This window comes from Lissotriton vulgaris, chromosome 6, assembly GCF_964263255.1.
Source record: "Lissotriton vulgaris chromosome 6, aLisVul1.2, whole genome shotgun sequence".
NCBI classification, from domain to species: domain Eukaryota; kingdom Metazoa; phylum Chordata; class Amphibia; order Caudata; family Salamandridae; genus Lissotriton; species Lissotriton vulgaris.
In genome coordinates this window covers 195,422,946-195,443,960 of record NC_141694.1, presented here as the reverse complement: position 1 = coordinate 195,443,960, position 21,015 = coordinate 195,422,946, and the positions used below count along the sequence as shown (strand labels likewise).

At 46.0% G+C, this 21,015-nt stretch overlaps 1 protein-coding gene across 1 annotated transcript in view; it reads right to left on the bottom strand.

Moving 5' to 3' along the window:
• The window catches only part of ENPP4 (ectonucleotide pyrophosphatase/phosphodiesterase 4), a 178,894-nt gene that overhangs the window by 5,547 nt on the left and 152,332 nt on the right, over nucleotides 1–21,015 (bottom strand). Inside the window, exon 3 of the mRNA XM_086926230.1 lies at nucleotides 3,625–3,795. Coding sequence (XP_086782356.1) covers nucleotides 3,625–3,795 — 171 coding nt within the window. The remainder of the gene's footprint in view (nucleotides 1–3,624; nucleotides 3,796–21,015) is intronic.

Genomic DNA, 21,015 nt, shown 5'->3' with positions numbered 1-21,015 from the left:
GGCAATTCTGCAGGCATCCTACCATCCACTCATGCACCAACAGCCTGAAACTCAAGATGGAATTATGGAGATCTAGATGTCCCTACCGTAGGACTTTGGGCGAAGTGCTGTCAAGCTCGATGTCAGCGACTGTGCCCTACGCTCTACTCTGAAACACATAGCCTGTACTTTTAAACATAGACAAGCCGAATACCAAGGCTGTGTAGTCTTGAATCGATCTCATAGCTCTTCCATCAACTATCAAACACTCCCTTTCTCTTTATCTCATAGGTTCCTGCTTTCTCCCTTTGCAACATTTTTTTCATCTTTCTCTTTCTATCTCTTTCCCCTTTGTGTGTTTTTCTCTCAGTCTTCCAGTTAATGTCTGATGACACAATAAGTGCCTGGCCAAAATTGGCCCCCAAAAGCGACCACCGGCTCAAATTAAGCACTGGTTGTGGTGGTGGTACAAAATGTTGGTCTGCTGCCTTGAAAGAAGATCCCGTCTGCACAACACTACGCAGTTTGTCATTCTGATACTTGTACTAGGTCTTTGTACTAATAGAAAGACAAAATGTAGATGATTAAAATTATCAATTTGTTGGACTTCTTCCATTTATGAGTCACTCAGTGGATCAGAAAGATATAAAGCATGTTCCCGGACCTCCAATTTCACAGGGTTTTCACTACACTTGGGCGATATACCCTTCATCCTGGTGTACTCGTGCATAATTTGGGGTATTTTGCATTACGATTGTAATGCATAATGCAAGAGATGTTGCCTTTACCCCCATACTGGGTAATTTAGATTTAATTTGAGTGAAGTAACTATCCTCGGAATACAGGAACAACACTAAAATGCTCTTTCAAATGTAAGTGGCAGATGTACACACTGTTTGCTGCCCGGAACAATTTTTTAATGAAAATAAATGTAAGTAGATTTTTTTTGACTCAAGAATTCAATTCGGCCAACTTTTTTAGGGCGAAAACCGCTTTTTCTTTTTGTGACAAGGGAAAGCCATTACGAAAGAGGCTGCTATAATATATATATATATATATATATATATATATATATTCACTTAAAAAAACATAGGTTTCATGCCTTATATAGTTAGGAATTAGCATTTAATTTAAAAAACCATTGAAATTGCTCCTATATAGTTATGATGTAATATGTGACATCATCAGCAGTGGATTGCGGGTGCGCGAAATATAGTTAGTACAACTAACTATATAGGAGCAATTTCAATGGTTTTTTTAAATGCTAATTCCCAACTATATAAGGCCTGAAACCTATGGTTTTTTTAAGTGAATTTGCAAGGTTTTTTAAATTCTAATTCCTAACTATATAAGTCCTGAAACCTATGGTTTTTTAAGTGAATTTGCAAGGTTTTTTAAATGCTAATTCCTAACTATATAAGGCTTGAAACCTATGTTTTTTTCAGTGAATTTGCAAGGTTTTTTGAATGCTAATTCCTAACTATATCAGGCGTGAAACCTATATTTTTTTTCAATAAATTTCAAAGGTTTTGTAAATGCTAATTCTATTAGTGGATAACGTTTATATATGTTATTTTCCTTCTGGGACCACCTGAACAGCCATCTTGTTTCTCAGGAGAAGTGAGGCACAAGAGAGCACAAAACAAGAGTGGAAAACGCAAAAAAGGGGCAGGGTTGCAGTAGTGCCTTTTCTATATTTGGTGAAAATCCCTCCAGTAGTTGTTGAGAAAATTGAATTTGATCAAATTATATATCTGTATGCGCTCACCGTACGCGCACGGTACGGGTACCCTACGCGTAGGGTGCGCGTACCCCGCGATTTTATTTATTTATTTTTTGCCCTTGGGGGTCCTTTTGGGACTCCCTGAGAAGGGCTAGAGGGTTGGGGGGTCTCTACCCTGCCCCCTTTTTGTGTTTTTCACTCTTGTTTTGGGCTCTCTTGTGCCTCCAGTTCTCCTGAAAAACAAGATGGTGGCCAACACTTCCTGGTTTGGACAGTTTGGAATGTTGACAGTCGACTGCCAGCCAATCAGAAACTCGCTCGCGCACGTAAGGGTAAGCGTACTGTGCGCGTACGGTGAGCGCATATAGATATATAATTTGATCAAATTCAATTTTCTCAACAACTACTGGAGGGATTTTCACCAAATATAGAAAAGGCACTACTGCATACCAGTCCCTACCATTTTGCCTAATCTGGTATAATTCCGTTCAGCCGTTCGAGCTGTAGCCTTGTCAGAATGTCCCTATGGAAATTAACATGGGGAAAACACGTTTTGGGACCCCCCTTTTTTCTCTGCCCCCTCCCCCTTGACGAATCCCCCCGAAACTTTCAGGGAAGGAGCGGAGCGCAGCGAGGCAAATTTAAGGAAAATTACAGGCAGATCCCTCAATCGGCGCCAAAGTTATTCCCAATAGAATGTTCGGAATTTCCTATGGTAACTAGGTCCTAACTATATATACCTACTGGCGACCGCCAGTTAACTTTCTATTCCTGTCTTGAAAACTCCATGTTCTTTAAGTATTTGGCTAATTTTGATTTGTAATCTAGAGGGAAAGCATCACTTATTGTTGGTCTGCGTTGCATCCTCTGGTGAATGCTCCTGTCAACTGGCAGCGGCGGGTGCGGCACCACTCTTACCCAAGGCACTGGTGCAGTGAGCGCCGTGTGGTACCTGATGTCTGTGTTGCCTTTCGTTCTCGGGGATGGACGGTGGCCTGATTCTGCAGTACCAAGGCTGGCAAGTGTGAGGTGACACACCAGTCTTTTATTAAGAGCTGTGAGGTCACAGGTGGGGATTTCCTTCCTCCTAGTGCTAACTGCTGGAAAGCATGGTCTCTTTCATAAAGTACTTTTCAGAGAGGAGGTGGGCCATGATTAAGGCCCAATCAAATATGGTATATGTTAATAGCATTTTTTCTAAAACTTCCTAATGCAAGATGTCGGATGCACTGCCTGTGTTGTCACTTCCTGTGTCTACATTACCTATATTTCCACTATACACGGACCCCAAGACTTGAGCTAAGGATGAATCAAAAGCTTCAGCCATCACTCATTGAGACTGTATGTTTTCTAAATTCTTATATTTTCTTCCAGCCAGACCTTTGGATCCTTAGAATCTTTATTCAGTTGTTCTCCTACTGGCTATATTGTTGGCAGTTCAGTGTTTGTGTTCAGTGTCAGATCTCTTCTGTTCTGGTTTCCATTTTGGAGATTTTTGGGCCTTAAATCATGCTTTCCCTCACATAGAGACCTATTTTTGAAGGCACTTGTCGCTTTAGTGCAATTATATTGCGCAAGAAGTAAAATAGCTACAATGAGTTGCCCTTTCCTTGGCCAATCAATTAATTACATTTTCAGTAGGAAGGGCATTTCTAGTGGATAATGTCCCAGCAGCAAATGGTTTGGGTAGCTTATTTTAAAGTAACAAATGCAGGAAAGCCATGAGAATGTGTTAAAAACAGTGGTATCATCTTCCCATTTCAGTATTCAGAGTTGTCATTGTCCTTTAAAATGAGCACCCAACAAAATAATAAATTAAAATATTCAAGTTTAATGCTACACTGTCACCTTTAAACACAACTTCATAGTAAATAACTGTTGCCACACCTTTGGTAAGGAAGATCAAAAATAAGGCCACTTACTGATGCGAGGCGCTGTATTCTGGGTTATTGACCATCCCTCGTCAGCTTCCAAAATGATGGGTTGAATGCGACTGTTGTGCTTGTAGTGGTATCGGTCTGGGATATCTTCTTTGAGATAGACCTTCATGTTTTGACTGCAATTGTTTAGTAAATTATACACATACATTTTGTCTAGAAGAGTAAAATAAAATGGGATAAGCAAACATCTGTGGTAAGATCTTCAAAGCACATGGGGTTTTAGCAAACAGTCCACACTGGAAAGGCTCATACTTTTAGTTGATGCTTTTTACTTAAAATCCACACGGAAAAGGTTTAGTAACATCTAAAGATCAACAATACTGAAACTCAAGCAGTGGGACCACACACAAAAAGGGATCCAGACCAGCATTTAGAACAGGAAGAAATGCGTTACTTACCTGTAACTGCAGTTATCCAGTATTGATGTCTTTCATAGATTCACATGCCTGAATCATTCCCCGTCGTCGAGACGGGAGCCTCCGGTATATAAAAAAGTAATGTCCTATAGACATACATAGAGAAAAATAGGCCTGAGGATCCCACCTTAGTGGCCTATCCACGTCCTTTTGTAAAAAGGACCAAACTGGAGTAGGCCCAAGGGTCCCACCTTAGTGGCCTATCTATGTCCTTTTGTAAAAAGGACCAAAGTAAAGAAACCAACCAATCAGCTACCACCTCCTTCTAGAACCTTCCTGTCAGGAGCCTAGGTCTCTCAGATTTTCGTACGCACCAAGCTAGGTAGGCGTAAACTTGTTAGAGAGATAGGTGAGTCCTTCCAGGGGAGGCGGAAGGGTGCATGTGAATCTATGAAAGACACCAATACTGGATAACTGCAGTTACAGGTAAGCAACGCATTTCTTATCCAGTATTTGGGTGTCTTTCATAGATTCACATGCCTGAATCAGAGTAGCAAGCAATATATTATGCACATTTTTGAGGGAACATCATATATGAGTCTGTAGATAATACATATCACGCGACTGCAAACCACCAAAATGCATTGTCATATAAATATTAGTAAAAGAATGTGCATACCAGTAAAGGATGGATGGATGTCGGAAGGCTCACTTCACTGGAATAGATGGCGAAGCACTGCTTGGCCCACTGCTGCATCCTTCATCAGCTCAGTATCCAGGCAGTAGTGCCTGGTGAAGGTATGCAGTGACTTCCAGGTCGCCGCAGATGTCCAATACCGGAACTCCAGCAAACAGTGCCGCAGACGTGGACATGGCTCTTGTTGAATGAGCTTTGGCTCTTGAGTCCAAAGGTCGTCCGGCCTTGTCATGGCAAAAGGTGATCGCCGAGGAAATCCACCTTGAAATGCTTTGTTTTGACAGGGGCATGCCTTTCCGTGGTCTACTAAAGGCAACAAAGAGTTGAGATGATTTTCGGAAGTGTTTTGTCTTGTCAATGTAGAATTTAAGACATCTCTTCAGATCCAGCGAATGTAGAGTTCTCTCTGCCACAGTGGTAGGATATGGAAAGAATGACCTGAGGACCACTGGTTCGTTGAGGTGGAAGTCCGAAGGGACTTTCGGAATAAACCCGAGGATTAGTTCTTACGATCACTCTGTCCTCTCTGAACTGAATAAATGGATCTTGAATTGGGAGAGCCTGCAACTCGCTGACCCTTCTAGCAGAAGTCAGAGCCAGGAGGAGGGCCGTTTTCCATGAGATAAATTTGATGTCTGCCCTATGGATGAGTTCAAAGGGGTGCTTCATTAATTGGTGAAGGACAACATTGAGGTGTCACGACGGGGGGGGATCAGCCTTGGTCGTGGGAAGGATCTGTATAGACCTTTACGGAATTGCTTTATAAGTCTGTCTGCCCACAGGGATGGACCCTTAGAAGTCCTGGTGAATCTTGAGATCGCCGCCAGATGCACTTTAATGGATGCGTGTGCAAGGCCCGATTGTGCCAGATGTAGTAAGTATGGTAGCAGCTGTTGTGGAGTGATGTGGAAAGGGTGCAGGCCTTCAGCCACACACCAGGGGCAAAACCGTTTCCATTTTAATGAGTAAGTTTTATTAGTGCTGTCCGCTCTACCCTTTGCAAGGATGTCTCTGCACTCCTGTGGGATGTTTATGTGGCTGAATTCCCGGTCCTCAGGAGCCAAGCTGACAATTTTAGAGAGCTCAGATTCGGGTGGTGTACCTGTCCTTGGGATATTGTGAGTAGATCTGGGTGTTGACGCAGGCGAATAGGTGGCTGGACAGAGAGGCGGTGAAGGTCTGTGAACTAGTGCTGCCTCGGCCAGTATGGGGCGATCAGACTCAGAGTGCAGGGCTCCGACTTCATCCTCCTGAGAACTCTGGGTATCAGTGGGAATGGCGGAAAGGCGTACGCAAAGATGTTGCACCATGCGATGGAAAAAGCATTTCCGAGGGTTCCTGGTTGGTGATGTCTGCTTGCGAAGCATGGGCATTTGGCGTTGTTTCTCTTGGCAAAGAGGTCTATTCGCGGAGTTCCCCATTCCGCAAAGAGGTGTTCCAGCACTTCCATGTCTAGTTCCCATTCGTGGGATGGAGATCCCTGTCTGCTCAGAGCATCCGCCAAGACGTTGTCCTTGCCCGGGACGTACTCTGCTTTTAGCGTTATCCCGTGTTCCACAAGCCAGTTCCAGACCCTTTGCGATTCTCAAGATAGTGAGAGCGATCGCGTCCCCCCCTGCTTGTTTAGGTAGTGCATCGTCGTGGTGTTGTCTGTTCTGACGAGCACTGGGGAGTTTTGAATGCTGGTAGGAAGGCTTGTAGAGCTAGGAAGACCGCTCTTAACTCCAATAGGTTGATGTGGAGCCGGGTTTCCTGTTCTGTCCACTTGCCATTGATCTGGAGTTCTTGGAGGACCGCTCCCCAGCCTTCTAGGGATGCGTCCGTTGTTATCACATGTGGCTCCGCGGGAAGCAGGAACGGCAGTCCCTGTGACAGGTGTTTGAACGATCTCCACCACTGTAAGTGGTTGACCATGTTTCGAGTGACTTGTAAGCGGTCCTCGAATGATCCTGTACTTTGTGTCCATTGGTTCGTCAGCTCCTCCTGGAGTGGGCGCATCTTGAGGCGGCAGTGGGGTATGAGCATGATACATGAGGACATCATGCCAAGGAGGGCCTTGAAGGTTCGGATCGGTAAAGTCTTCCTTGATGCCACTGACGTGGCCAGGGAGATGAGTTTGGCCACCCTTTCCTGGGAAGGAAAAGCCTTGGCACTTTCCGTGTCCAGTGTCGCCCCAAGAAATGTAATGACCTGGTTTGGCTCCAATGCAGACTTCTCGCGGTTGAGTGTCAAACCTAAACGCTGGAAAATATCCAGACAAGCGCTGGAGGATTTGGCTGCGCCCGTCGCGGATGGTGCCTTCAACAGCCAGTCGTCCAGGTATGGGAAGACCTGGTGTCCTTGTTGACAAAGGAAAGCCGCCACGGGTGAGAGGCATTTGGTAAATATCCGTGGGGCAGATTTGAGGCCAAGCGGGAGGACACAAAACAGCAAATCTGAGGTATTTCCTGTGTCCTTTGAGGATGGGAACGTGGTAGTAAGCGTCCTGTAGGTCTAAGGACGTCCTATAGTCCCCTTCCTCCAATAGTCCCAGGATCTCTTGGAGTGTCACCATACGGAACGACTGTTTCCTTAGGAACACATTGAGTGCCCTGAGGTCCAGGATTGGTCTCCACTTTTTTCCTTTCTTGTGGATCAGAAAGAAATGGGAGTAAAAACCTTTTCCTTTGTGGGTTGGTGGAACTCTCTCTATCGCTCCCTTCTGTAGCATGGAAGAGATTTCCTGCAGAAGCAATCGTAGGTGCCTGTGGGACAGTTTGCGAGGTGGTGTTGTCGGGGGAATCGTGACAAATTCTAGGGAATGTCCGAATTGAATGAGCTGGAGCACCCCCCGATCTGTTATCAATTTCCAATTTTGGAGGAAGTGTGTGAGCTTTCCTCCAATTTTGAATAAGTTCGATGGTGGATGGATTGGCCATTGACACAAGTCATTGGCGGTTGCCAGCAGGTCTTTTCTGGTTCTTCCCTCTGTAATTAGACTTGCCGTAGGAAGTCTGCCGCCCTTGCTGCTGTTGTCGCGGTTGGTATCGCGTTTTGTTTTGGCTGTATGAATAGGAGGACCTGTTCTTTTAAGTGCCTCTATAAGAAGATTGTCCTCTAGTTTTGTTTCCACGAAAGGACTGGTTCCGGAATTGCAGTGTTCCAAGGGCTTTGGCAGTGTCCGTGTCTTTCTTGATAGTAGTTAAGGCCTCATCAATCTTTTCCCCGAAGAGATGTTGGCAGTCATAGGGCATATCAATAATCTTCGTCTGCACCTCCTGGCGGAAAGAGGTGGCTTTGAGCCAGCCTTGTCTTCTGAGCACAGCAGCCCCTGCCAGTTGCCTGAAACCGGTCATGGCAACATCCATTGCGCAGTCAATGAGCTCAGAGGCAGATGTCTGGCCTTCTAAGAGGAGCGATTGAGCTTCCTCCTTAACATCCTCTGGCAGTTGAGATAGGTAAGGTGCAATATCTGCCAAGAGTTCACGATTGTAGCGGCCCAGGAGTGCGATGGAATTTGCCACCTTTACTGCCATGGCCGACGTGGTGGAAAAACGCTTGCCAATAGCATCCAGTTTTCTGCCTTCCTTGTCAGCTGGTGTTGACAGAGGCGATGCTGGGTTTCGTGAATTTGTCTGTGCCGCCTGGGCTACCACAGAATCTGCCTTGGGGTGACCTGTGAGGCATTCTGGCGCTGATGAAGTCGCCTTGTATTTCTTTTCAAGCCTGGGTACCACTACTTGGATTGAAGCTGGTGTTTGCAACAGTAATTTCCCTTGCTTCCATATAAAGTCAATGATGGGAATTGACTTAGTTGTCTTTTTAGCTTGTTCCTTGAAGTCGTACAGGAAGCACTCGGTTTCCTGAGATTCCATAGTCATGTGGAATCATTTGGCTTCGCGCTCTACAAGATTATGGAATCCACCGATATCAGCGGGTGGTGATTCTGAGGACTGTGGTTCTGGGGAGGCCAGAGAGGGAGCAATATAGTCTTGGTCTACGTCTGGGTCAGACTCGTCGTCACGGACCTCGCCCTCTTCCTGATCCACTTCTTCGTCATCAGACAATTGGATAACCTGCAGTGGCTCTTGTTCCCCACTCATCGCCAGCGGTGGTGGCTTGTGTCTGGCCAATGGAGTGGGTGCGTGTACAGATGTAGGTACAGGCGTAGTGGGTTTTTCCGAAAACCGCTGTTTATAGTCCTGTATTAAGAATTGCAGGTCTGATACAATTGCCGCTGGTAGGCACACCATCGGTGTAACTTGTGTGCGGACTTGAGTGTGGACTGTATGTTCCACAAGTTCCACCTCCTCCATTTCCTCATCCGTACTTTGGCACTTGACCACAAGGTCTGATGGGCTTGTGGCTTGTGTGTACAAATCTTCCTCCTACTCTTCTCCTTGAAGCAGGCAGGTTGGAGGCAGCTCTTGCACCTTACTGGGTGAAGTCAGGTCTGGTGTAATTGGTTTCCTCGAGCTTTTGGTGCCAATATGGGTTGTCTGTGGCTGCAAGGTATCCATGGCTTGAGACAGCAGCCCAGACTCTTTCCATTTCCCTGTTGGCGTTGTCAGATGTGGTGCCGATGACGACGGTGCATTTCCAGGGGTCGTCGACGGCGTCTTCGTCGACATTACCTTCGTCGACAGTATTTTCTCCGTCGCCGACGGTGTCCCCGTCGACGGCGTCCTCGTCGACGGTGTCCCCGTCGACGGTGTCCCCGTCGACTGAATTCTCGCCGACGTGTCCTTCGTCGACGGGATGATCTTAGTCGACGGCACAATCGTTGACGACTTTGACTTCGACGTCGACGTCATCGCTGACGATAAGGTCTTCGTTGTCGATGGTGAAAATGGAATGGTCGACGACACTGGCCTACTCGCCGTCAATGAAGGCATCGTCTTCGTCGTCGATGTGGAGGCCGACGATGCGGTCATCGTCGACACTGTTGTCGACGTTGAAGCAGTTTTCTGCGCTGAAGAGTCAATTGACGCTGTCGTTGTCAAGGTCAGCTGTGGCTTCCTGGGGACAGGAAGGTCCTTGCCAGACACTGAGGTTTTGCCCTCTGAAGACTTCTTGAGAGTCTTCTTAGGAGGGGTGTCTGAGGGGCTAGGGGAAGTAACCCTTGGCCTCTTCAAGGAAAATTGCGAGGTTCCAGAGATACTCTCCCCTTCTTCTGACTCCAAGTCGTCAGTCCTCTTCTTAAGCCTGTCCAGCCAGAGCAGCAGGCGTCCCTCACGGTCTTTAAGGGTCTTATTTGAGAAGGTCCTACATATTTTACAGTCCTTGGCTTGATGGTGAGGGTAGAGGCAATACAAGCAGGTTTCATGCTTGTCCTCTACATGGAGCCTTTTCTTTCCACACGAGGAACAGGCCCTGAAGAGACCTTTTTTCTGGGCATCAGCCATAATGTAGTAAGATAAGATAAGATAAGTAAATTCGTTTTATGAAGAAATTGAAGAAAATCCTGAGGAGAACTCCGGTGGAGACTCCCTAGCACAACGTGCGGTAGAAAATCTGAGAGACCTAGGCTCCTGACAGGATCTAGAAGGAGGTGGTAGCTAATTGGTTGGTTTCTTTACTTTGGTCCTTTTTACAAAAGGACATAGATAGGCCACTAAGGTGGGACCCTTGGGCCTACTCTAGTTTGGTCCTTTTTACAAAAGAACGTGGATAGGCCACTAAGGTGAGATCCTTAGGCCTATTTTTTCTCTATGTATTTCTATAGGACATTACTTTTTTATATACCGGAGGCTCCCGTCTCGACGACGGGGAATGATTCAGGCATGTGAATCTATGAAAGACACCCAAATACTGGATACATTTATGTTAATGATTAATTTGCCTACTTGGGTATGTTAAAGAAATCCCCGATGCCAGTCGGTGCTTGGTGGCGATGCTGCTGGTTTTGGCAAGGTGCAAAGTGGCAATACACTGGGGGCGGAAACTAGTGTCAATGCCCAAATCTTGGCTCGCCGACGCTGCATATTGCCAGACACAATTGACTGGATTCTGGAATCTTATGTCGACAGTGAGTAGGCCGCATGATATTTGGGGACCGCTAGTTACTTACCTTCATGGCTTGGCGGATGCAGATTCAGACCATAACAGTCCCACAAACAGTCCTGCAAGCAAACCTGTACCCTTGACCATACCCATGCGGAGGAGCCCGTACTTTTACAGATCGTGACTGTTATAGTGATCTAACTTGCCTCTGTATGATTCTTTTTAAAATGTATTGTCTGCTGTGAAATTTGATGCGGTTGACTTCTGCTGGTTACCTCATATACTTGCATATGAATCAATGTTCCACTAAGCCCTGACAATGCTACTGCTGAACTGTTTGTATTAACATGTTCTTATCAAAAATGTTCAATAAATAAAAGTTAGGGATTCACAGAAACATAAATAAAGTTATTCACCTGGAAAATTTCCAAACGTAGTTTTCCAGGTCCATGCGTGAGTAGATAATCCAATCCAGTTTTTCATCTTTACATTTGTAGCCCCGATTAACATACTTTAAACTAGGACTACATGTTACAGAATGCAAACAAAAAACCTGGACTGGACAAAGTACTCATACATGGACCAGGTCAACTTGAGAGCTCCATCACCAGCATGGGGAATTTTCTATGTGAATAAATCTCCTCTTATGGGTGGGTTGTGGGCAGGGTCGGATTGGGATCACAATTTGGCCCGGGCACTGACAAAAAAAGTGGCCCACATTCAAGGGGCGTGGCTCACAATTAAGGGGCGTGGCCCACATTCAAAGGGCGTGCCCTTTCATGAAACGCCATTTGGTTACACACATCAATGTCCTTGAATATTAGATATAAATACATTGGGAATTTGGACAAGTATGGTAGTGCACTGTCCAGTGACCGGCTGAAAGAGGGCATTAAAGATCAGAAATTGGATTATAAATTCAAATCTGCTCCGAACAGGGGCCCAAAAATATGTTAGGCCCAGGGCCCTCAAAATCCTTAAGATGTTTGGCACAGAAATGAATTAAAGTGAGAGGATACTGTTCTTGCACAGGACACAGGGCAAAGGTGACAATGGCGCCATGCTGAGCAACTAAAAACACAGCAAGGCCCCTTTCTGTCACGAAATTATTCGAGCCCTCCAGGGAAGGAGCACCTAATAAGCAGTGAAGCCCCTGCTATTACTAACCTACTCAGCCCTCCCCAGACCTTCAGCTCAGGAGCACATGAATATTAGTAAGGCCCCTGCAATTAGTAAATTAACCAGCCCTCACCAGCCCTCCAGGCCTCAGGGCAATGTCCTGGCAGGGAAGCACAAAACACAGCTGCTGGGTCATCCATGGTAGCCAGGGGGAGGCTGAGACGAAGATGGTGCAAGTTGCAAAGATCACCTGGCCTTCACAGCGAGACCCATTCCTCCTCGCCCCATATGCCCTCGGCCGTTTTTCTCTGGACCCCGACCCGCCATCTTGTCCATTCCTTGTCTTGTACCCTTCTCCCTCGTTTCCCCCTTGACGATCCTCAAATGTTTCTTCCCTTTTCTGTTTTGCCTTTTCTCCATGCCCTTGTATCTCTCCCACCCTCCCTTGGTGCTGTGACTGCATCCTCCTTCCGACCCCACTTAATGGAACTCTGCTGAGAAAAAATACCATGTGTGTATATATATGTATATAGAGATAACTTTAATCACTAGTATATGAAGTAGACCTTTGTACTATCTACCATTCCTATGTGACTCAGAGTATATCCATTCGTATCCCTTCCTTATCTATATAGAGATAACTCTAATCACTGGTATATGAAGTAGACCTTTGTACTATCTACCATTCCTATGTGACTCTTAGAGTATATCCATTTGTTTCTCTTCCTTGAGTGACTTTACTACTTGTACATTTGCAATTTTTCTTTCTGTTTGCATCTCTTCCTGTGTGACTTTACATCTTGTACATTTGCAATTTTTTCTGCTTGTATCTTTTATGTAACGCATGTAATCCTAAATCCTTATTTTTCGCAACTGATTCTTATGTAAAGCACTCTGACACCTTCTGGTAAAGTTTGCGCAATATAAAATCGCATTAAATTAAAAACAAACAAAAAAACAAACCTAACACTGTTTATGTGCTGCGTGGGCCCCAGGGGGGCCGAGGTGAAAATGGCTCATAGGCCTGAGCAACACCTGGCCCCCAGGGAGGCCGATTTTTGCAAACAATCACCCCCTCCCCAGCCACCCTCAGCGTGATTGCTTTGCAGGGCAGGGTGTGAAGGAGAGGCCACAGCGGATAAACACTGCACAGTGAAGCTGCATTCATTTCTCTGTCTCTTTCTCCGTGCCTTCTGTGGGCTGTTTTTTTTTCTCCCCTTTCCTAGTCCACAGAGAGCACGGAGACAGAGACAGAGAAATTAATGCAGCTTCACTGTGCGGCTGGGAAAGGGGAGAAAAAAAAACGTCCCACAGAGGGCACGGAGATACCGGCCCTTCGGCCGATGCCCGAATGCCCGCATTGCCAATCCGCCCCTGGTTGTGGGCATCTCAAAGAGGTAACACCAGGCTAGATACATAGGAGGATGCCTTTTTATTTAGTTCCTGGATTTCCTCTGCCCTAGGCACTATTGCCCCTACTGGGGTCAAGAAACCGAAACTTTCTCTGCTCCCTGGTTTTCTGAGACTCTACAAAAAGAAAAAAGTGAATGCAAAGCCATAGGAAAAAAGTGAAGAATTGACTGATACCGTGAAGGAAGCTACTTAAAAAAAAGCTCTCCGAGACTATCAAAGATCCTCAAGTATGCGCATCAGCCAACTCCTCCAGGTAAATCTTCAATATTGTAAATTATTTTCTTAATCCTACCAGATGTAATCAAATCACTCAGCCCTTCCAAGAGTTATGTGATAATCTAGCCTCTTTTTTGTTAGGAAGATTGATGGAATCTATAAAAATTTCGATGGTCATCTCACTCCTGAATAATTTAGGACGATAAGCATGTGGGAGTTTAACTTATCATTGTTAGGAATTTAGTTATTAGTTGTGAGGGATGAGAATTCTTCACATGTAAAATGGCACGTAATTGACTTATTACTGGGAACTAAAGTACCTCACTGTAACATTTGAGTATCTCAGGATAGCAAGGCAGAGCACTCCAAGGCCGAGTAAGAGGAGGAGATGTGAACTAGTAATCTCAATTCTCTAGCACAGAACAAAAACAATTAATACATTATTGTTCATTTAGTGTTTTTTCTTTTGAAAAGGAAACGTGCCTAGTACACCCATACTACTAAACACTGTGCAATAAATTACAAGTACATCGAGTAGATAGAAATAGCTTTGGTGACACCCTCATGTCATTAAAACCTTAGTGGGGCATGAACCACATAATTACAATAACCCCGCCCTCACCTATACCAACATCACAAAATAGGAGGGTGTCATTATGCATAAAGCAGGCAGGCCTACTGGGTTTATAAAAAGGTCACCACAAAAATATATAGAACGGGTATTTTGGCTTTGACAAGGGACCACCACAGCAATGAAACAGCCACATGTCATGATTCATCATTTAAGCAAATGGGGCAAATGAACCTACACATATGCAACCATAAGCATTGCTGTGGTTATCAACACAATTATGAACAAAGCAATTCAAATAAAATCATCATAAATGTGCCAAATAATGCAGCGATAGGACCACCATAAAAAGTCCCCACACACACTCCAGAGTCAAGGAACAAAAGCTCCAGCCCCGAAAACACTTAGAAACAATATGACCCTTCCTTGGGGTCATGCCTAAAAGACGTTTTGCACTTATTTTCCAATATTTTCTAAGCGGGGGCTGACTCCTGGCACTCTGATTACTCCATTTGTGGTATCCCTGCCATCGTGGGCCCACCACAAGCAAAGAGAAAATATTCAGATTACCCCATGTGGAGCATTAAGGGAAGCTCTCTTTGATCGTGCAGTGACTACTTGATTGGCGGGTTCGCCATGGTCTTCTTTTCTTGCAGAGGCTTTGTCACACTTTTTAATGTTTGGTGTGCTGGATACTCCGGGCCTTGTTAGGGGCCATTCTGCCTCACACTGTAGGCCGGCGAAGGAGCCGACATGTTACTCCTCCCGCCCGTACAAAGGAATCTGCTGATTGGTGCTTCCCCCCTTTCAACCCCCGAGCCAGGGGTATGGAGGACATCAGCCATTGCACTTGGTGCTCGGACCTGCCCTGGGAGGTTCCTCATATCGTCTTTGGTCCCAGGGGATGGGGTCCCCCCAGAACCACAGTATTCCTGGAACAAAACAAGCATTGAAAATGCAATAGGTCTCGCCTTTGATTAAGTGAAAGACATTTGCTTTGCTAATGGTACTATATAGCAAAGAAAATGGCTTTAACTTGATGAAAGGCGACACCTATTGCATTTTTAATGCTTGTTTGTACTCATGGTGCCTGGTTCTTTCAGAAAATTACTGTCAAGTCATCAAAGGTGTGAGTTTGGGATCTGTACAGAGTTCCGATTTGAACATTTTCTCCTGCTCGGTGTGTGCACTGCTCCTGAAGGAAGGGCTGGGGCAAATGGTGATGGAGGGGCAGGAAATTCAGGAATTCACAGGCGGCAGATAACTCCCCTTCTTGCTCCTTTCAAACAAGGGAGCTGAGGCATGAGAGGTCCTGAGGGAAGGGGGGGGGTTGGATCAACCCTGAAAGCTGGCTTTAAGCCCTGGATAAAGCAAGCACCAGCAACTTTTCCATCTCATTCCCAGTCAGGTCTGTACTAGAGTGTTCCTCCCAAATTGTCCATTTTCTCTGATTAATAAAAGTTTGGTTCAAAGTTGGCATAGGGCGCCTAGTTGTTAAGTAGAAACGAGTGCACAGGATAGAATACTTGTGGAGTGCACAACATAGGATCAAAATCGGGACAATATGTAATGTTACATTAGGTAATGCAGAACACGTGTCTGCCTAGATCCATGTTAAGAGCTTTGACATTCCTAATAAACTACTAAAATTCTAACTGAACAGAGCCGCACCCAACCACTTCATACATGGGATAATTGTAATAAGCCCAGTGTTTGGTACACGAGTGTGGAAGAGAGTACAGTTGAAAGTTGCGGGGCATTCAGAGATGTTCGTCACATAGCTGGTATATGTAGAGAAGTAAGCACTAGTGTGAATGTCAAATGGAGTTGTACTTTGGTGGGTGCGTGGCTGTCTGGAACTGGCAGCATGGTGTCTCAACAATTAGCCAGGGGGTATATATGCACACCTCATAAATGTAAAACAGGCACTAGGTCAAAGAGAATAACTTAATTTAATGGGGCTTTAAGGCTGTCATTGGCTGCTATTTGCAAAGGCTGATGCCACCATAGGGTGCACGTTCACATTAAAAAGTAAATATATTTGCTACCCTTAAATACCCCGCACATATGATCTAAACATTATACATTAGATCGGTGAGTATGGGAAGGGTTGGGGTTAAAGGACCCAAAGTACAAAACGTGTTTGTATAAATATATGTATATAGTGCTTTACGAAGCAACCGTTAATTGTACGTCTAATCGGTAGCGCACTGCAATTGAAAACTGTTTCAAACTGGACCATGGTGTCTCCTGAGCAAGGAACGTCTGTGCCTTACTTGAGAAACAAAGTAATCTGCCCGGGCATGCAGGCAATGAGCCGCCGGGGTCACTGAAGCATCCAGAACTGCAACTCACTGCAGTCAGATGACCCCCACATCACCAGAGCAAAGAGGGGCGTTCAACGCAGGCATCCAGTCACCAAAACCCGACGCTGAGCAGAGAAATATGTGCCATGAGCCACGCTTAAGCTGTGCGTGAGGTCATGCTGTGACCGCTGCTAGTTTTCCATGGGAGCAGCTGATGTAGTTCTGGCAAAGAGCCAAAGCACCCTGGCTTCAGCGACGACAGGTGTGGAACCTGTGATCCTGCCTGCCGCAGAGTCATCAATCAGCCACCGGACCACCTTCTCCCAAAGGCGCGGGGAATAGGAATACAACCAGCCAGCTCTGTGGGGGCAGGCAGGATAACGAGAGGCGCCATTCGCAGGGCTGTGCAGAGCCCGCCATAGGCACAAGCACAACCCACTGAGGACACCCAATGATCGGACCGCTCAGACCACATGGACACCAATAATGCGCTTCGGATCGAATTGCTAGAGGTGCGGGAATGACTGGGCAGCCTTACATTCTGCACGACCTTCAAAAAGCCAGAAATCCACAATTGGGGCCGCGCCCTGACAAAGAGCCGGCCCTCGCACCCATATTTAAGCGATTCTCACCACCAATAAAGGCCACCAGGAGACGCGCCATACCAACAATCGACAGGTTACAGCAGAGGACATTTTGTATCCAACGTTGTCTCCACTACATACACCACCAGGGTCTGACAGCGCAAGCTACACACATATGACCATTTTGTATTGGCGCCCCCCCTCAAACTGACTAATAAAACAACCCTGCAACCATTCATGCTTACAAACACCCAATTCGCTTCTCATTTCTGACCTCGGGATGGTACGGAGGTCCCCGGATCCTTGACTGGGCCCTTGCTGGCAAAACCAGAGCTCCAGCAGCTTCTCGGTGCCCTCAAAGAAGTGTGCGCTGTTCTCTTCCTCCTCTTGCGCGCCGACAGCCACCAACAATCGCAGAATCAACTAAAGCAACTAGGGAAACTTTAAAAAAAACTCTTCCGTTTCCCTCGTCGTTGTATGTTAAGGTTAAAATCAGGGCCACTGCAGTTTATGTATACATTTTACGTCAATATCCACTTTTCTTATTTTGCCGAATGGTGAGAAACTTGCCCGAAAATAGATAACATTAATTTATCAAAGATTAGAGAGAAAGTGATCATGTGGCACGGAGGGTGAAGAGACCTGATAAGTTCGGTTTCTTTTTTCGCTTGCTTTGTCTATGGACGTTAGCAGGCAGACAAGGGAGCGGTCCGTCGGAAAACGTACTTTTCAAAGTAGATAAAATATAAGTATTTTAAGCCTGTGTGACGGTGAACGCATACGATGGATTTCGGATGACAGGTATTTTGTTCTTAGTCTTAAGTCTGCAGTTTTTGTAACAACTAGAACTTCCGCATACTCGATGCTTGATCCCGAAAGCTCCCTGCTTTCCAAGTTCTTTTTGTAGCGGGTTTATTTGCATTCTTTCGAGAAGAGCAGTGATTGTGCTGGTATCAGAGTGACTAAAATATCTCTAAAGCGCCGACTCATACTCCAGCATGGCATGCTATGTAAAACAAGTGGGAGGCGGCTCGGGCGCAGCACGTTCCGGAGACGTGCGTGTTCACAGAGCTGAATCGGCTCGTGCACAGGCCAGTAGCTGCTCGTTCACAGCTCTATCTCCCTTGCCAGTTAGCACAGTGACTATAGAACTCGCGCTGGCGGGAGCGCTTCGCGCTCCAACACCAGCTCGACCTAAAAAATGACCTTCTACTGCCTTTCCTTTCACACTCCTCGTATCCCAACAAGACTGTCACATAATTCAGTTTACTTTTCTTTCCCCGACTACAAAGTGAGAAGAACCTGTGAACACCATTCTTCATGGTAAAAAAATAGGCAGCAATTTAACAGCAGACATAGCATGAAACTTGACCTCTGTCTTTGAAGTGCCGCATTTGTGACTAGATAAATACAGGATTAAAGGCAGCTTTATTTATTGCTTGGGCTTTCCTGACACACCAAAAATAGGCCACAACGCTCAGTTTGGGAAACCCTGCTCTAAAGGGATGCACTCAGCAGGGAGCTGGATTTAATGGATCCCGTGCCAGCCTTCTCCTCCGTCTGTCTCCTGGTACTCCTCTCCTGCTGGTGGGGGAGTCTTGCTGAGCCCCTAATCGACCAGCCATAGAGCACTCTCCTGCACACACTATCCAGGCCCCAGAGCCTCCTGGCTATCTAGAAGGGTACCTGGGGTGAGCACTGGGGTCCACAGTTTCCCACAATAGGTCCTCAGGGGTCATAAGAGTCCCAAGCCACTGGCTCTGGAGAGACCCATCCTAATTCGGGGGTCAGCCGGTGACAATCCATCTTGTAGGGCATCTAGGGCACATGCATCAAGCTTTTAACCTGTCGCTAACGGGCCATTCACTAATATTTTAGCAAAACCTACATGCATAAAGGAATTGCTATTCCTTAAAAATCGCTCTTCAGGAATCGCAATTCCTTAGCTTGCTTTATGTGCCCCCTGGTCATGTGCCCACTGTCGTCAAATCCCAGCTGCAGTTTTCTCTGTCACTCCCTTGTGCAGGGGCTTTAAATGGAGGTGGCAAGTTCTAGTTGTCAGGCATCCCTGGTCAAACCGAGGATGTCACATCTTTCCCTCAACCCTCAAGCACATCATTTTGGGACAAGCCAAAATGAGCAGTCAGGTTTTCTCTGAAATAATCTCCTCTGAGGGCCTCAGCTCCAAGGTGAAATTACTGTCCTTCCCACCAAAACCTCAAAGGTGATTTCCTCCTGTGTTGACTCCAGAGGTTTGGCCTTCTTCCTTTGCTCATAGGACTTGGGCTGCCTCTGTCTAGCTGAAGTGTCACGCTAATTATCAGATGCTAGATGCAGATTTTCCTCCACGCCCTTTCCTTCTCAAGAACTGAGCCAATCACTGATATTTGCTCCTTTTTCTGTGGGGAGGTCTTTGTTCCGTCTGATAGGGAGCAGAGTCATTAACTGGGACCAGTAAGTGTGGAAAAAGGCCTGAAATCTGAATATGAGCAAAGGCAAAGAAATAAGGACATTCTTGAAGACGTTGATTTAATGTGTTTGGAACTGATTAATCAAATTCGGTGTGCGTGTTTTACCCCAGTTTGATATGTTGCTGGAATGTGTAGGCCTAAGTGGAGCACAACTGCACATTAGGGCAGAATTCACCAGTTTTATAAAAACAGTGAAAGCACTACAGATTTTCCAGTAAACACTACTGACCTATCTATAAATGCCCACTTATATTATAAGGCCTATCCGAGGTCAGCACCTATCCTGTCTTCCACACCAGTGCTACCGGTGCACAATTACTAGGTTGCGCACAACGATAAGTCTCACATGCAACCCGCTTATGTACATACATACCTGTTCACATGTAACCAGCCCGGTGCCCCTACCCAAGCTGCTCCACAGTGGCTTTACCTGAAAGCTAGACACTGCTGGTAAACATGCTCAGTCCAATCACCACAAAGTTACCATTATGTAAATGTTGTAAATGTTTTTGTACTTGTATAGCGCACAGCTACCCGCTGTGGGTTTCCCGGCGCTTGTATGAATACCACAAGGGAACCCTTCCTGGCTTTCCCTGTGAAGTGTCCACTCCTGGGCACCCCCATGGTGCAGACCAGGCATCCCCCGCATTGTGGGGGCCGTTTGGAGACTAAGCAAGCTATTGCCCAGAGTTGCAGCGTGGGATCCATGATCAGAATAGGCACTGAGGCGAGAATATCCGGTCAGGGGAATTAATGAGCCCGAGACCCGCCGGGGCAGGAATCGAACCCTGGTCCCTGGCCAGAGTTCTGCATCGAGGTCTGCCCGCTCTAACCATTGAGCCACACTTCTCCACACATTAGTGAGACTCTGTCACAGTAAAGGGCATTAGAGAAAAATTCTGGTGGGCTACATTTGTGGAACCCAATTGCTACAATCATCACATACATTGATGGCTGTTACCGCATCTCCAATATTTTCCCAGCATTGTTAATCAATATCTCTTGAGAGAGGTTCGGTCCCCTTATTCTGCAAAGCTGTAATAAAAAGGCCCCTGCTCCCAGTTGCAACTAAGATTCTGTAAAGGGCTGTTAATCAGCAAATAGGTTATTTAGAAGAACAGCTGTTGCTTGATGACTCTCAATTGGGTTTAAAACAGGAAATAGCACAGTACTAAAGCTGTGCTACTGGTAGTACCGGACATCCTGGACAATGGGGTCAAGCCACCTTGGTGTTTTTGGCTCTGTTGGCAGCTTTAAACAATGTGTCAGATGCTATCCTGCTGGACCATCTTGCAAGCAAACACCTGTCCTTAAAGTGGCCCCATTCATTTATATCTAATCAGTTCCAAAGAATCGTGGTGGTCCCTATAAAGCTGAAGTCTACTCTGGCAAACAAAGTGTTGCTCAAGACTCCATTTTCAGCCCCATACACTCCTTAATGTGTAACTGGCACCTTGGGCTCAAATTCTGCTGAAATATGGCTTTTCAGTTATCTCCTCTGCTGATGATACACAGCTCACAGTTTCCATCTAACCCTTTTGCTGCAACCCCCCCGCCCCCTCCTGATGAGCCTTTTTTTGTTATTTGGGGTCATTCGCACTTAGGCCCCTGTAACCCTTTGTCCACATAAGGTATCCACTCCAAATTTGCATCCTTTT